At 43.9% G+C, this 17,534-nt stretch overlaps 1 protein-coding gene across 5 annotated transcripts; it reads left to right on the top strand.

The window, feature by feature from the left end:
* Nucleotides 1-2,444: 2,444 nt before the first annotated feature.
* AKIP1 (A-kinase interacting protein 1) lies at nt 2,445-17,466 on the top strand. Of its 5 annotated transcripts, none has more exons than XM_077930597.1 (6): nt 2,445-2,552; nt 9,351-9,502; nt 13,281-13,364; nt 14,838-14,951; nt 15,487-15,582; nt 17,091-17,466. In XM_077930597.1, exons 2-6 carry the CDS (start codon nt 9,365-9,367, stop codon nt 17,217-17,219), a joined length of 561 nt encoding a protein of 186 aa, XP_077786723.1. In that variant the 5' UTR covers nt 2,445-2,552; nt 9,351-9,364; the 3' UTR covers nt 17,220-17,466. The 5 variants fall into 5 exon arrangements, with proteins under 5 accessions (XP_077786723.1, XP_077786720.1, XP_077786724.1 ...); XM_077930594.1 differs by lacking the exon at nt 2,445-2,552 and adding an exon at nt 6,722-7,036; XM_077930598.1 differs by lacking the exon at nt 2,445-2,552 and adding an exon at nt 7,079-7,462 and having other exon boundaries at nt 9,355-9,502.
* Nucleotides 17,467-17,534: the final 68 nt, after the last annotated feature.

The raw sequence follows: 17,534 nt of genomic DNA, 5'->3' as shown, positions 1-17,534 counted from the left end.
CTTAAGTCAGCAGGAGTCAGCATTAGAATCACTACTGCTGAGCTCAGGAGAGTGGTGAAACCCTGCTTCCATATGGTGATATGAAGGGTTAAGTGTGCAAGGCCACCTCCATCATCTGCATTTCCACTGCATTCAGTGTTATGAACGTACCAGGGAGATATGGGTCAATGGATGCCCTCTAAGCATAAGAGACAAATCAGATCCTAAATGATGTGCAACCAGAATACTGTTTGGCTGTCTACTTTGTGTCAGATGCCTAGCTTAAGCCATCATGATGGTTGATATACATACACTTCTTGGTCAGTCCTGTACTCTTGTGTTTCAACTTCTATAGACCAATGAATAGATAGTGGGATTGGCCTCAACAGTTTTGGGAATATTGCTGAGCCTGGAAACAACAGTTTTAAGAACTGAGCCCAGATCCATATGGTCCCAGTCCACTGCACTGCTTGTTCACCAGTATTAAATGTTACCAGCTGTAACAGCACCAATCATCTGTTGCAGTTGATGGAAGAAAGAGGAAGTGTAGAGGTGCTCAGCCCTGACTCCTGTTCCCCCAAACAAATGACTATTGCTGTCAGAGCAGATGATAACCATCTATTAGGGACCATGTACACAAATCTGATGCCAGAAAGGCATCATACAAGAGTCCCAGATAGGAATCCTAGGTATGAGATGCTTGATCTAAAGCCTTTGCTGTATACAGTGGTACCTCGGGTTAAGTACTTAATTCGTTCCGGAGGTCCGTACTTAACCTGAAACTGTTCTTAACCTGAAGCACCACTTTAGCTAATGGGGCCTTCTGCTGTCGCTGCGCCGCCAGAGCATGATTTCTGTTCTCATCCTGAAGCAAAGTTCTTAACCTGAAGCACTATTTCTGGGTTAGCAGAGTCTGTAACCTGAAGCGTATGTAACCTGAAAGCGTATGTAACCCGAGGTACCACTGTATAAGAAACACATCCAACAAGGCAATGTGAACACATGAATCTGTTTCCATGTGCAGATTTTTCTTTTTGCTCAGTGCTTGCACATCTATACCTATTTAATGCTTAAGATGCTTTAAAAGACTTCCTTTCAAACTTCCTTCATTGTAAAGACCTATTCACACTTATTTTGCCATAGGGCCCATTAGAAACAGAGGGACTTACTCAAGTAAACATACTGTACATAAAACTGAATTTTACTAAAGTCTTTGTTAATACTAATACTTGTACACTAATACTTGTGAGAACACTTGCCAAATGTAGAGAGGTGTCTGAGTTGAACCTGGCAACACACATACCACAATCCTATGCATGTTTACTCAGAAATAAGCCCCAGTGTGTTCAAAAGGGCTTACTCTGGTAAATTGGAATAGGATTGCAGCCTAATAGGAACTGAGAATTGTCCAAAATCCATTGCCTAAAACAGCTGCCAAAGCCCTTTCAAAACAAAATTCCAGTAGGGTGCCTTCCTTCCCCACGTTTTTGCATTATTACACAAAGCAAACAGAATTAAGATCATGATAAATATTTTAGCAGTTGTCTTGTTGCTTAACATCAGGTTTTCTGTTCTGAATCCTTTTTGAGCAATTACTCAGGCATGGTCTTGTGCTTTGCAGAATTGGGATCTTAGCTGGTCATGTCTCCCCACCCTCAAGCAATACAGGAAATGGTTGTTTATTATAGAATAAATCTCTGGCAAACAGCTGGCTGCTGCTCTAATGAAGCAACTTGGGTATGATGATTATAAAATGTAAACAGAAAGTGGGTCATATTCCCCATTTGCTGGAAAGATGACAGATGATACTGCCCAAGACCTTCTGGCTGCCTGATTGTCTGTTGTAGCTTCACTTCATTGGGGAGGAAATAATGTATAATGATGGCATTCATTATTATGTTAATAATGAATAGTAATAGTAACAATAATGTTTATTATTGCTATGATTATTATTTCCCCTATTTTTTCTTTTCCATGAGTAATTTAACATTGCTCCCAATAGAAGAGAGAAGTTTCTAATTCACCCACAAGGGTTTCATCCTGGCATAGAAAAGGATTAGAGAATAATAATAGAGGAATTGATTCACATGCATTAGAGGGTTAAACCTGGCATCTTCAGAGATCAATCTGGAGGAATAAAAAATCAGAAGATATGGAAACCTCAGAATGTATAGCAGAACTGCGGAGGGAAACTTGAGAAGGGGCAAGCAGGCAGGAGTAAATGCAAGGAATGGGTCCCAAATTTTGGGGTTTGTAGTTAATGAAGTTGAATGGGTGCAAAATTGAGTCAGAGGGAATGGCAACATTGCCTGTAATTTGGACAATGATCTGACCAGGAGAGAGGTCTTGATTGTGGAGTGACCCATAAAATTTCTCTGGATATTATAGGAACAATTGTTGCTGTGGTGGTTTGTCACTATGTAATTGACATCCAACTATTTTTTTTTATTATTTCCATTTATTCCAGGTGATACAGCAGATGCACCAAAGAGGTGCTTACAGTCAATAATGGGACAGTTGATTTGAGGGCTAGTGAACTGAAGCCGAATCAAAATAAGATGGAGATACTACAGGTAGGTGGAACCAGTGCTTTTCCCCCTAAAAAATGTTTAGGGATACTCTCACTTTGCCTCAAGAAAATCGGGGGAAATAAATACAGTAAATGGACAAAAGTACAAAGATTCACAAAATATTTAGGGGTATGCGTATCCCCAGAAAAAAGTACTGGGTAGAATGACTGTGGAGGTTGTATTCAGCTTGTAGTGGATGTGGTTCCAACTTCCATGGTTTCACTCACAGTCAGGATTGCTCCTCAATCCACCATTGCTGTTGAATGCCCAAGTGGCCCCTTTTCCCTACTTTGGTGTGCTGGCTGCATCCCCTCCCAAAAAATGAATGATGCAGCCACAGTTATCCATGCTCTAGCAGCATCCAAGCTTCATTGCTGTAATGGGTAATTCCATGAAAATGTCAACGTACAGACCCATTTTTCATTTTCATACACAGTTAGCATGTTCTGTGTTATTTTAACAATAATTTCCCAAAGTTTCTTGATCTGGCCACTGTTTTTCAAAGCGGCATTTTTTACATAAGTAAAAAATTAAAATTAAAAGCCCCAGAAGCATGGCATGTGAGATGACTCAGAATTTTTTTATCTTCCCCTCAAAACCTTCAGTTAATGACCTCTACAAGGAAATAGGTTAATGACCCTTTAATGTACTAATGGTTCTGCTTTTTCATTTCATAACCTAAGAATAAATTTTATGTTAGGATCAAAATCCGATGAGCTTAGGACAATAAGGTACAACTTATATTGGCTTAGTGTGTTATGTAGGTCACAACAACACATACATAGCCTATAGAGATGCAAAAAAAATTACCTCAGAAGATGAAGGTCTCTTGCCTTATTGTAACCATCTCCACTCCTTAACAATGGAGAATTAGGTAGCCAGCTCAAAGAGAAGTCAGGGCTCCTACACCTTTAAAAATAGTATGAAAACTACACTTACTGAAATTTCATCTTTCTTGCAACTATTAAATCCCACCTGTTCAGAATACATACTCTAAGCTGTCAGCGGTTTGAATAGATGAATTCCTTTTCTTCCTTAGCCTTCCCCTTTTTTCTTTTCTGGTTTTGTGTTCAGCTGAACATGAACATTCTGTATCTTAAAAGTGCTCTCAGTCACAGACTCATTAGCAGACTTGCAGTCTGCCTGACTTTTCTTTAGGTCCCAACCCCAGGTCAACAGCTATCAACATTCTGTAAACTCAGAAGCTCCTAACAGCCAGTTTAGATATATTTAAAGCACATTCTTCCCCAAATAATCCTGAGAACTGTAACTTGTTAAGCATCTTGGGGACTGTAGCTCTGTAACGGGGAACTGCAGTTCCCATAATTATTCAGGGGAAGCCATGTGATTTCAGTGTGCATTGAATTAACTTTAAATTACATTATGTTTGGGTGTTCTCATTTCACTGCCAAATTGATTGCCAGTTAACCACCTAAGTTTGCTGTTAGAGGGAGTGATTGCTCTGAATTGTAATACTCTGCTGACAATCCTTCATAATCCAAAAAGCAGCCTTGTATGCAGAAGGTCACAGCCTTCTGCAGCACATAATAAGAGTTCATCTGCTCCTCATAAAAGGCAATTCCAGGCAAAGATGTTCCTCAGTGCATTGCATTGCATTACATAGTCAGCAGTTTCCAAATGGCCCAACAACAAAATTGCTGACAGCATGGATAGCTGTGCATGGATGCAAATCCTTGCACAATGGGGCAGAAATGTTCTTAACAGTCACAAGAAACTGTTGTCTGGCCAAAGAAAATTGTACTTGGAAGAACAAAGCTTTTTAGCTTAGAACTCTGATGTCATACAAAACCCAAAGATTTTTCAGGTACTCTTCTGGTAAATATAGTCATATTTGAAAACATCTGCAGAACCCCAACACCCAATATATTTGTAAGCTGTACTGAGGGCTCAGTTTAGGTAAACTGGAAATATAAAAACAAAAATTGAGTATGTATGTATTTGAATTTCTAAACTACCCTTCATCGGGTAGAGATCCCAGGGTGGATTATAAAATGGTGAACAAACAAACAAATAACAGTTAACATTAATAAAACCCCGAACAAGACAACTACAGTGTCTTAAAATTGTTGCAGACAGCAAACACAGTAGCTCCATAAAGACTTTGGACCATTTAATCAGATTCTGCCCAAATGCCTGCACCCCAATAATGTAATAGTTACCCACCCCTCTCTTAAATTTCTGGCACACAGTTCCACCAGTAAAAGCCACGGCAGAAGCTTTTGCCAATATAAATAAAATTAAAACCAAATATCCCACAAGTGTGGCTGTGCAGAGAGCTGGATTCAACCCTGTCCCTCCAGCCACTCTTTTTTTCTGTGGAACTAGTTCTGGATTCACACAGCCTGCCATGGAGCTTCTTGGTCAGGGGTGGTGCCAATGTTTAGGCTGGCCGGAACCGGAAAGCCCCAGGCAGGCAGCAGAATAACAACCAGCAACTGGAACTAGTCTGCACCAAATACTTTTATATATAGACCTTTAGAATATACCAGGAATCCCAGGAAAATGGCTCAGATTAGGGTTGCCAACTGACCAGAATAATAAAGTAAAAAAGATAGTTCTGGGATTCTCCATTCTCCTTAACAGATTTCATAGGGAGCAACTTGAAAAAGTTTTTAAATGGCATAGATCAAACCACTAGGTAAAAGTTAAAGGTAAGGACCCCAGGATGGTTAAGTCCAGTCAAAGGCATCTATGGGGTGCAGCGCTCATCTCGCTTCAGGCTGAGGGAACCGGCGTTTGTCCACAGACAGCTTTCCGGGTCTTGTGGCCAACATGACTAAACCGCTTCTGGAGCAATGGAACACTGTGACAAAAGCCAGAGCGTACGGAAACACTGTTTACCTTCCCGCCGCAGCAGTATCTATTTATCTACTTGCACTGGTGTGCTTTTGAACTGCTAGGTTGGCAGAAGCTGGGACAGAGTAACGGGAGCTTACAAAAGGTGGCAACCATACTTTGTAGTGAGGCTGTTTGAAAAAAGGCTATTCTGTGTTCAGCATTTATCTTGAGGATTTTTAGTGCAGAGATTAACATCCCAATCTTTACCCAGATGTACAGTAAAGGTAAAGGTAAAGGGACCCCTGACCATTAGGTCCATTCGTGACCAACTCTGGGGTTGTGGCGCTCATCTCGCTTTATTGGCCGAGGGAGCCGGCGTACAGCTTCTGGGTCATGTGGCCAGCATGACTAAGCCGCTTCTGGCAAACCAGAGCAGCACACGGAAACACCGTTTACCTTCCTGCCGGAGCGGTACCTATTTATCTACTTGCACTTTGACGTGCTTTCAAACTGCTAGGTTGGCAGGAGCAGGGACCGAGCAACGGGAGCTCACCACGTCGCGGGGATTCAAACCGCCAACCTTTTGATCGGCAAGTCCTAGGCTCTGTGGTTTAACCCACAGCACCACCCACGTCCCAGATGTACAGTAGTTAGAAGTAAATTCCACTTGGACACTCCAGAGTAGAATGGCACTGAAACCAGCTCCATTCAACAAGGGTGGAATTTTGGAGTAAACATGCCTAGGATTGTGATGCAAGGTGACACCCACACCCTACACATTTATATCCCATAAAGTCATGGCTTCTTGCAAATAACACTGGGAACTGTAGACTTGTAAGAGAGCTACAAATCCCAGCATCCTACAGTTCTCAAGCTTCCTTGGGAAAGATGTGGTGTGAATGTGACCTAAAGAGAAACCAGCTGCTCTGCAGCACACCCAGGGAACACTGCCACATATACAGTGGTACCTCGGGTTACATAGGCTTCAGGTTACAGACTCCACTAACCCAGAAATAGTGCTTCAGGTTAAGAACTTTGCTTCAGGATGAGAACAGAAATTATGCTCGCGGCGGCAGCAGGAGGCCCCATTAGCTAAAGTGGTGCTTCAGGTTAAGAAAAGTTTCAGGTTAAGTACGGACCTCCGGAACGAATTAAGTACTTAACCTGAGGTACCACTGTAGAATGTAACAAGTGGATCCTTTCTCGGTGCCCATTGCGGACATCCGCAGCAGAGCTCTATGCACGTTTACTCAGAAGCAAGTCCAGTGAAAGCCTTGCTCCCCGGTACGCGTGCAAAGGCTCTTTTCCAGCCTTTCCGCTGACTCGGGACACGCTTCTGAATGGCGCGTGCACACGACCGCCGCCCCACGCGTGTTTGCTCAGAAGCGAGTCCCGCCGGGTTCCACCGAGCCAGCGGCAGCAGAACTACCGCTTTACGGAGGTCACCCTCCGGGAGGAAGAAGGCGGGTCGTCACGCACGCCCTTTGTGACGCAGCGCCGCCCGCTAAACCGGGACACCCGCTCGCCGCCGTTAGAAGCTCGTAGAAAAGGAGAGCGGCTCCTCGGTGACGTCACCGGCTGCTCCTTTGGCCGCTGACGCTTTAAAAGGGAAGCGGGGGCTTCGCGCGGGAGGATCGGCTCAGTTATCACCGCTCATTGCCGAGTTCCCCCAGGAAGTACGGCTGACGGTGAGTTCCCCCAGCCTGCCGGTAGAGGGAGCATGTGCGCCTTCTCAGCGGAGCGCGCGCGCGGGAGAGGAAGGCTCCCCTCGGGAGGGTCTGGTGAACCGCACCTTCCCCCAACCTGGTGCCCTCCGCGTGCGCTGGACAACCAACTCCCGCCAACACAGCCGTAGCTGGCGGAGGGTGTTAATCGCTTAAGCCGCTTCGAGGTCTTTTGGGTCACGGAGCGGTCTATAAGTGGAAATAGCGCACAAGCAAATAATGTCGCTCCTCTTCCCGCGGCGCAAGAGGGAAGCACGAGCATTGCTTTATTTGTGCTCGCGCTTTGCAGGGTGCGCCACTGTATGTAATGTTGCCCGCTTTGGATTATTTATCATGCCTTCGCTTAATAAGCTGACATAAGAACGAGACTATTCCTTTTTCTTTTGTAGGGTGAGTAATCAAATCCAAAAGCCACACGTGCCCTCTTTTTTTGGTCTAAATAGGGAAACTAGGTGCTTCCAGACAGTGGCGTAGCGTGGGTTGTCAGCACCCGGGGCAAGGCAAGTAATTTGCGCCCCCTAACCCGTGGATTTGCGCCCCCTAACCTGTGGATTTGCCCTAACCCCAGATGTTGCGCCCGGTGCGGCCGGCCCCCCCTGCACCCCCCACGCTACGCCACTGCTTCCAGAGATGTGCTTTGGGTGGGAGTGGTGCTGCTTGTGCAGGAAGCGCTTTTTTTCTTTTTCTTGCAGCATCCAGGTGGTGATGTCATCAAAAGGCCGGTCTGTATTCCTAACCCTCCCCAATTGAACCTGAATATACAATTTCTGGTAAAAATCTGATAAGTTTTTCTAAAAAAGAAGAACAAACCTGTTGCCAATATCTCTTTTACAGTATTTAGCCCCCTTCTGGAAGCACCCTGTAAGTCCTAGCGCTGAAACAATCCAGGATATTAAATCAACTTATTTAGTGCCCAGGCTTGTTTTGAAACTGAAAGGTATAGTTTCCCAGTTTGAATGCTCATCCTGTGAAGGGGGCAGGTGGGGGGAGGCAAGAGGTTTACTTATATATATTGACTTATTAAGCTGAGATATAGTCACGTCTACTTGCCCTGTATAGCATGGTATCATTTGTGTGATGTGTGTTACCTTCTCTTCTCCTTCCCCTCATTGGCTTGCAGGGCCACACATAGTGTGGTGACATAATGGTGACATAATGTCACTGATTGCATTGCACAAGGCATATAACACTGTGGCTTAATGTTATGTGAACAAGCCTTGGACTTAACAGCTCTCCCCAATCTTCCTTGGGCATGGTTGTGAGGGCAAGATTGTAATGTTCTGTCAACCCAGACAAAGTGTTGTTTGTCTTAATTATGTTGGCTTGTGAAGTCTTCTTTTCCTAAAGTACAGTTAAAGCTAGCTACAGTTTAGGCACTGGATGTAACAGTAAACAATGGTGAATTAAAAACAGAAGTCACCCCACAGCTGCACCCAGGGACGCGGACTTATAAAAAATATTGGGGGGGCCCGGGAAAGCTCATGAATAATAAATAAGCTCATGAATATGCAAATAAAGTGGCGCCGCCTCCTCGTGAGCGAATAGGGGAGAGCGTGCTGCGCCTATTAATCAGCTCCAAAGGAAATTGGGTGGAGCTTTTGCTCGGGAGGGAGGGCAGGAGGCATGCAGCCCGCCCCTCCCTGTGCATTTTGGGCTGGGGGAGGGGCGGCGATGGCGCTCTGCTGGAGGGGCGCCGGAGATTATTGGGGGGCGGAGCCCCCCAAACGAATTTTTGAGGGGGCTCGGGCCCCCTCAAGCCCCATGGAGTCGGCGCCTATGGCTGCACCAGGGGAGGGCAGAGGAAGGGAGACCATGCTTGCCCAAGACTCCTTCATATAATGCTAAACCAGCACTTAGCATTGCACCTGAACCAGGTCATTGCCACTAGCTCCCCTCCTCCGCCTCATCACTGCTGCCTTCTTGCTTAACAGGCAAAGGAGAGGTGAGTGGGAATGGTAAGCAGCATGAGCAGGTGCTTTCAGACGGTATTTGGTGTGGGAATGGGGCTCCTCATGCATGGAAGCATTTTGAAGCCTCCAGATGATCTTCTTGGCATTAAAATGCCAGCCTATGTCCCCCCTCCCAACGGAGAGGGGCTGCAGGGTTGTGGGCTTCAGTAAATGGGCAGGGCAGATTTTCGGTAATGAAAAAAGAACCCGAATCTTTGGGGAGATGGCTAGGAAATGTAGTTACTGATCTCCTCCCTCTCTCTTTTTGGTTAGCGTGTTTGTTTGTGACTGCCTGAACAAATTCATTGGGGTATATCTTTTTTTTTAAGTCAGGACACAAGAAATGGAGTCCCAAGAAATAAGCTTGAACCGCTATCGCATGCAGCGCACAGCAACACTGGCCCAGGAAGTTCTGGAGCGGGCAAGAACACGGAAATTGCACTGGCCCTTGCCTGCTACATTTGAAAGGAGGGCTTTTCAGGTAAGTGCTGTAACCAAAGGCAGCTGCTTCCATACCTGAGCCTTTTAATGCTACCGAGAAGCTGCTGTTCCATTGTGAGTAAGTTGTACTAATACCTAAACAGAGCTGAATGTCCTCTGCGTACTGCTGGCCCACTATGGTTAAGAGCTCGGTTTCACTCCAGATGTACCAACAAAGAGATTAGACGACGTTACCCAGGGGTGGTGCATCCAATTTTGCCACTTGAGGCAAAATGGGAAGTGCCACCTTGCCACTGACGACGACACCATAACTGCTACTGTGCACCCTGTTCCATCTGCTGGCAAAGAAGCACCAGAGCCATTATAGCCCATTTCAGGCAAGATCGTGCTGATTTTGAGTGAGCTCTTGCATGCTCTGCAAGATTTTGGGTGAGGTCTCGCTCAAAGTGGATGTGATCTTGCCTGAAATCGGTGCTGATGGGCTTGCTTGGGGGGCTTTGCCACCTGAGGCAGCGACCTCACCCTGCCTAATAGCTGGTCTGACTCTGGTGTCATCTAATGATTCTTTGGGGTTCCCATTGTTCCCATTATCCCCAGCCATTGGCCTTGCTGCTTGGGGCTGATGGAGTCCAGCAACAGCTGGCTATTCTGGTTCCAGATGATAAGGCCTTGTCTGCTTCTGTTGTGTATCTTACAAGATTGCTTGTATAACTGAACAGGGGGTGCTACTTGGCTCATTACAAAGATTGCTAAATATAATTGTCACTGTAGATACTGCCTTTTCTCAAAGGTTCACCCTGCATGTAGGTATGTAAAATATTATTTCATGTGCCATCTGTGTTTTCCTTTACCTGTTACCTTTTTGCCCACATTTTCTTTCTTGAATCATCAAGCAAGTTATTTTTGCCTGCCATTTGTTAGACGTGGGACTCTGAATAAGACAGAAAATGTCAGGTAAAACCAAATGGGAGGCAAACAGTTGTTGTTGTTGTTTCATTTGTTAAAATGACACATACTCAGTCCACAGCAAACTGTACAAGACTGAAATATTTTTTGAAGCAGCAATAATCCAAAAGAAACCACTCAAATGTTCTCTTTACTTCAGAAATTAAGAGGGTTTTTTCAATACCAGAAATGGAACTGAAATGAAAATCTCTCTGTATAACTAAAATGTAAAAATGTCATGCTACCCCTTTAGAGGATTTGTAGTGTCTCATCATAACCCTTGACGTGCATGAAGTCAAGGCAGGGTGGGGGAGCAAAATAACAGAATTCTTCCATAACTCTTAGGGTAAGGGAATAGAATTCTGCCACAACTCTCAATATCCTGTTTCTTTAATTGGATAGCTGCAGGAAGCACTTGATAATAGCTTATAATAATCCTCAGATATTGGATAAAGAGCTGCAAGGAGTAGTTCAGAATCTTTTGCTACTGTCCATGAGCAACTGTGGTTCATCATGTTATCAGAACCCTGGCAACCTGTGGTTAAGCTTAACTGGTTTGTCTGAAACTTCAAACCACAGTTTGTTTTCGTAGAGATATATCCTGCCTCTCTTCAGCCACGGAACCCAAAGCAGTGTTCATGTGTTTTCCAAGTAGTCACCCATCCAGGCACTGAGCAGACACAAGCTTTATGTGGCTTCAGACCCTATGAAGCCTGTTTGTTTCAAGAAAATATAGTTAAAATAACCACAGTTTAAGGTTTAGCTCAGATCAGTTGAAACTCAGCATATGCCCTGGAGCCCTGTGTCTATTTTGGTTTTGCTCTGAGCAATGAGCGTGTTGCCATTGCAAAGTAACAGAGACAGAAGCATTGGTTTAAACAGGATATCTTCCTATAGTAGCAGCTGTGCATAGGAAGGAACAGTCATTTTGATGATGACATAGCTGCAAGCCTAACTAGTTTCTTGCTATATCTAATGTAAGCATATGCTCCTTTTTGGCCCTGAGGGTTTTCCCATCATCTCCCACCTGTAATTGGATTAAGTCTAAATATGCATTTCCTGGGAATGTGCCACTGTCTTCCCTCATGAGGGATACTCCATGTGAGTTCTGATTACCCAGAAACCTCTCATGACCTCCATTTAGGGAAACACATTGATATGTTTAGTAGTGATTCTGTTAACTAGCATCTAATGTTCCTTCCATGGGGTCACGAAGAGTCGGACACTACTAAACAACAACAACAAAATGTTCCTTCTGTCCAGAACTGTTATTAAAGCAATTGCCCATTGTGTTAGAGCTAATGCCAGAAAACCTGTTTCCGATAACTGGACATCTTACAGATCCAAAATATGTCCACAAATCCTGTGTTTCATGCCTGCTGTAATACTTGGATGCCTTCAGGGGCCATAGTTTGACCTTTCCATTGCCTTTTCTCCCTGTTTACCTGCCTCTCATCTGTGTTTATTTTCTTTGGATTAGTCAGAAGCATCGTGGAAAGCAACAGCCAATGCTACATATCATGTAAGAAATGCCTTTTTCTGTTTTTGAAACTTTATTAACTAGAATCTAAGGAAGCTAAGGTTGGAATCAGCACTCCCTATGAAGGCTTGCCTACCTTCAGTCACCCCAGCACATCCTGCGCCAACTGTGTCCTTTCAGAGGATAGAGGAAAACATGCAAGTTTTCACCTTCTGCTTATAAAGGGCTCACCACCCAAGTGAATTGATTACACTACAAAGAACCTTGGGTTCAGTTACAACCATGCCACCACAAGTCATGGTGAAACTTTAGAAATCACTTCTCTTTACTTTTCCTTCCTCATGAGAAGTGATTATTAGTGTCTTCTCTTTCCAATCCCTAGTTTTCTCATTTCCTTAATCTTGCCGTCTTCTAATACTTGCATTAACCAGCACCCAGTCTTTTGCATTTCAGCTTTTCCCTTTGGGGGTTTAGGATTCCACTGCAACTCAGCTGGTTTCTTAGCACCTGCTCCATGCAAGGCAAATTCTTCTCCTCCCATCTTCACCTAGCTCAGTAATACCAATACAGTGGTACCTCGGGTTAAGTACTTAATTCGTTCCGGAGCTCTGTTCTTAACCTGAAACTGTTCTTAACCTGAAGCACCACTTTAGCTAATGGGGCCTCCCGCTGCTGCCGTGCCGCTGCTGCTCAATTTCTGTTCTCATCCTAAAGCAAAGTTCTTAACCTGAAGCACTATTTCTGGGTTAGCGGAGTCTGTAACCTGAAGCGTATGTAACCCGAGGTACCACTATATGAATTTATAGATCAGGCAGCTTTTGGTAGCCTGTAACTTTTTTTAACAACTAGCCATCTTGCTATTCTACATTTCTCTATTGTATTGATACTTCCAAGTTGCAAAATCATTTAACTCACTGCCAACCATTTCGTGAAAAGAAAACATTTCATATTCATTTTGACAATATTTGTTGGTTCTCGATCATTTTTCCAAGTAAGCAAGGCAGTATTTCTAAATTGTCACCACTGTGGTGGGCAATTTTCTCTAGATTAAAGATCTCCAATGCTGTGCCTCTGTGAATATATGTGTAAAATACAGGCTCATGTGTATGTGTGAATAGACTTGCAAGTAGATCCAACAGCATAGATAGAACACTAAACTGTAGTTAATGAAAACCAAAGCGAAAGTTTTCATTCTACAGTGGTGGAGGATAATGGAGAGGGGAACTCAAGCCTGAGGCTTGCTATGACTTGTTGCTGTCACAGTAAACTATAATTTATTATGGAGATTTCAGTATAAAAAATGACATGCAAACACAACCGCTGTGTTGCCCCTTTGGGCTGTATATTTCCCATTGTTTTCATAATGACAGGACATTTTGTTTCATGGAAACAGGAAGGCGAGGATGAAGATGCATGTCTTGCTGCTGCTTTTGCTTCTGTTGCTGAACACATGGGCCGCATCTCAGCAGAATGCGAGGTAAATGGTTCTTGAGATGGAAGCAATGACTGCTGTGCTGGGAGTCAAGTACAGAAGCTTGAGTGACAACTATTAGGGACATAGGAAGCTGCCTTACATACCATTGGTTGATGTAGCTCAGTACTGTCTTCACCGACTGGCAGTGGCTCTCCAGGGATTTAGGCAGGGGTCTCTCTACCCGGATATTGAATCTGACACCTTGTGCGTGCAAAGCATGAATTCTACCAGCAAGCCATATGAAGGCTTTATTGCAACTGCATTTTAGGAAATACTAGTTTATACTGTGTTGAATTATCAAAACTCAATGGGCTGAAGGAACACAAAATCGCCATCAAGCAAGTCTGGATTCTGTTCCATGAGTATCTTTGTCAGCTTCCTCAGAGATCCCTTTGACAGGGTGGAAATGTTCAGGATTTCCCCATTCCCATAAATCATTTATCATGTCTAACACGAAAGAGGAGGGGTAAGGAGCCATGCTTAGTATTGAACCCTACCTAGCCAGCCCTCCATCTTCCCTGAGACTTCAGAGATTTCACCAGGTGTTGACCACACACTTTCAAGCCAACATTCAGGCATATTTTATTTCAGCCTTGTATTTAACAAGGCTCTTGCAGCTAGAAAGTCAATGCAAGACCAGCCTGTTCCTCCTCTGATAGCCTGTATAGCTACTGTGATAGCTGTAGAAAGAGGAAAGACACTTTCTCCCTAGTCAGCATGGGACCACAGTGGGCTAGCAGAAGAGGAATGGAGCAATCTGCCCCTCCACTGGCCAGCTTGGCAGAAGAGGCAAGCTTTTTCTTACTATCCTGCTGAGAGCTGAAGCCTGCTTTTCTGGGATTTCCTGCCTCCATGGCCAACATGGAGAAATAGGCTGTTAAGTTTCTTTGCAAGCTAGTAACTTTTGTGGGGTTATTGGCAGGGCTTTCATTTTGACATTTCTTAGGGTTGTGGGCTTCTTCTGACTTCACAGTACCAATTTCTACACTTATTTAATTACTCCAACACTTCCCAGCGCTTGCTCTGAGGGCAGCGATTAGCGTGGGCCAAATATGAATCAAGGGACACCCCAATTTCCCATTGTCAGGAAAGGGATCCAACCACATAGAGTAGAATGTGGGAGAAGGAGTTAGTCATCTTATTTACAGCAGAGATGGGAAAGCTGTGACCCTGTAGATGTTTTTGGACTCCAACTCCTATCAGTCCTGGCCAGCATGGCCAATAGTCAAGGATGGTGGCAGCTGTAGTCCAGCAACATCTGGAAGGCCACAGGTTCCTAACCCCTGATTTACAGTACCAAACACAGGCATTTCTGTCTGACAAAGTCCTTTCACATTTGTCCTTCTGGTGGCAGCAGAGACGAGGGAATTGTTGCTCACATCTTCATGGGGCAGGCCCACATTAAGACATTTCATTATTTTAGCGCCACACATACTTCTTGGTTTAGTAATATTTTCTTCTTCAACTCTCTTCCAGAACTATTACTGTTGCGTACCACCATTTCAGTTCAAAGAGTACGAAGTTGCACATATATTCAGATACCACAGCAGGGAGTCATCTGAAAACTTGCTAAAGGCATTTGAAAATGAGGTGAGTGTACTGAACATAATTCTCCTTTTAAGCTAGGAATGGCTAAACTGCAGCCCCCAGCCCCCAAATTACACCTTGAGGGCCACAGGTTAGCCATCCCTATTTTAAGCAAAGATATGTTGTCCAAGGGTCAGCTTACTCAAAGGAAGTCTCTTGATGCCGCTTCAACCAAGCCTCTGCTAATCTTCTAAAAGACATATAAATTTGTAATTTATTTGGAAGAATTTTCCAGCATTGCCTTAAGGGGCATTTTGTTATCAGTATGGACATCTCTTCCTGTGGACATCTTCCTACTGTATTATCCTATCCTTCCAGAATTATCCTTCCCAGGAGAGGCTCGGGCACTCTGCAGGCCCCGCAGTAAGCGCCGTCCCCAGTCTGCCCCCCCAAGTATGCCTCTAAAGCTGCTACAGGCGCCTTCTTGATACTTGCTTTGTGCTGATTTGGATTAGGTCTGTTTGCTTGAGGCTGGTGGATAGGCTGAACTTGGTCACATCCAGCTTGAGATTCCATAAACTATATCTGCTCTCTCTAGGAAAGTAAAAATGTCCCAATAGTGGAAGAACCTGGTTGTCCTGATACAGATACAGCTGCTTTAATTCCAGCAGAGAATGCTGAACATAAAATAAAAGCAAGTATAAGTTCACTTAACATTTTAAGGCTTTTGTGGGGTTTGCTTTTATCTGTGTAGGGTGCACAGGCATTCAATTGCTCGATGAATTAGAATGCGTAGTGCTTCTGGAATGAAAGAAATGGTATTGGTTTTTACATGGAGGAACCCACAAACACACTCCATGGTGACTTCTCCCAGCTCCATCAGCTGACATGCTCCTGAACATAATCAAGATTCTTTGTTAGCTACAGTAATTTCATTTTATAATTTTATTTACTTAAAACTTCTTTATATTGTCTTACATTTTAAAAAAGGTGGTGGTTATTTAGTCGTTTAGAGCAATAGCCACAGGAGTCTTACGGGACAAACACAGCAATCTGGTATTAATGAGCTGCAAAGGTCTGGGAGAAGATATGTATTTTTTGCAGGTGCTGGAAACCCAAGTACAGTAGGGAGGGCCCTGTTCCAAAGGGTGGGCACCATAACAGAAAAGGCCCTCCCCCTTTTTGCTGCAGGATGGCCCTCAGCAGGCTGTGGCACAACCAGGAAGACTTTATTAGATCATAGTAACCATGCAGGTCTGTATGGGAGAAGGTTTTCTCTCTGGACCAAAATTGTTTAGGGCATGGTAGTCCTACATTTATCACATCCTGGACTCACCTCTACACACACACACACACACACACACACACACACACACACACACCTAGCTATCTCAAAGGAAGCAATGATGGACAAAGGTCAAGGGGGCACTTGGCCAGCTGAACTTTACTTTAGTCCACATTCTCAAGCTCAAGCTGATCCACAAAAGCTGACTAGATGGTGTCAGGCACATCACTCAGAGATGTTACTGTGGTGTCCTAAGTCTTGAAGGCAGGCAATTTTGTCCGCAAAGTGCCTTGGAAACTTCCAAACACAACCAATCAATAAGTCACCCTCTGGTTATGCAGTATGTAAAAATATAAATCTCACACCACCACCAGCACATCTTACAAGAGGAGGATGTCCTTACAGTTATCCAGACACCAAATACCCCACCCAACCATACAATTCACCTGACTTACGCTTGGGAGCCTCTCCCTCCAACCACCGGTCATGCTCTCACCTGGACAGCTGCTCTCCAGATACCCCTGGCTCTCACCCAGAGGTGTCTTTTCACATTCAGCCTCACCCATAGCTCTCACCTAAAGTGACAACACTTCATTGAGCAACCCACTTCACCAGTCAGCCAAGGGGATGGCATCCCTTTGTGTTACCACAAGGGCAAGGGTGCCAAATGTTGTCTAAGCATCTCAGAGCTGCCACTCTCTTCCTCTCTCGCCACCAGCATTCTTGGTCTTGTCAGTTGTCTTCTAGGCCAAGTTGAGTTTTGCATCTTTGCATTCATATGCTGTGGTTAAGACATTTGATGAGAGATTTTTTGTCCAAATAGTTAAATATTTATTTTAGTAGTTGGAGCTATTTAGCATAAGAACATGAATGGGGTTTTGATTTGAAAAATCTTGACATGTATATTTTATATTCAGGATATCTACATTGAAGTTTCTCCTGGCACCTACACAGTCTCTGCCTCTTCGTATGACAACACAGTCAAACAAACACATCTGGTAGATGTTCGGTCAGGAGAAAGCGTAAATTTGACCTTTGATTTATGACAGATAGTCTTTCTGTTTCATCAAGGTAACAAATGAAATAGATTTTGGTGTCATTCAAGTGTCACTTTTTAAATAAAATTTTCTCAGGCTATTTACCCTATATAATTAAATATGATCTCAGGTTTTATGCTGTCTGTATATTATAGTGAGAAACTTTGTTCACATTTGCCCTAACTTGAATCATGTGTATTTTCACTTTTATACTATGCAATGCCTTGTAAACAATAAATTTAAAAGTGCAAATATTTTTGAAAAGACTTTAAATTCTTTGTCATTTGCCTTTCCGAAGGAACTGCTAATGTAATGGCAGAGGCT

The sequence above is a fragment of the Podarcis muralis genome, chromosome 1, assembly GCF_964188315.1.
Source record: "Podarcis muralis chromosome 1, rPodMur119.hap1.1, whole genome shotgun sequence".
Lineage (NCBI taxonomy): Eukaryota > Metazoa > Chordata > Lepidosauria > Squamata > Lacertidae > Podarcis > Podarcis muralis.
Note: the sequence above shows the minus strand (reverse complement) of the source record. Positions and strands in the feature narration are given on the sequence as shown.

Coding starts and splice junctions, on each gene's coding strand:
- AKIP1 (XM_077930599.1), top strand. CDS start 9,365: ATGGAGTCCCAAGAAATAAGCTTGAACCGCTATCGCATGCAGCGCACA. Junction 13,365..14,837: donor GCATCTCAGCAGAATGCGAG/GTAAATGGTTCT, acceptor ACTCTCTTCCAG/AACTATTACTGTTGCGTACC. Junction 14,952..15,486: donor TAAAGGCATTTGAAAATGAG/GTGAGTGTACTG, acceptor TGCTCTCTCTAG/GAAAGTAAAAATGTCCCAAT.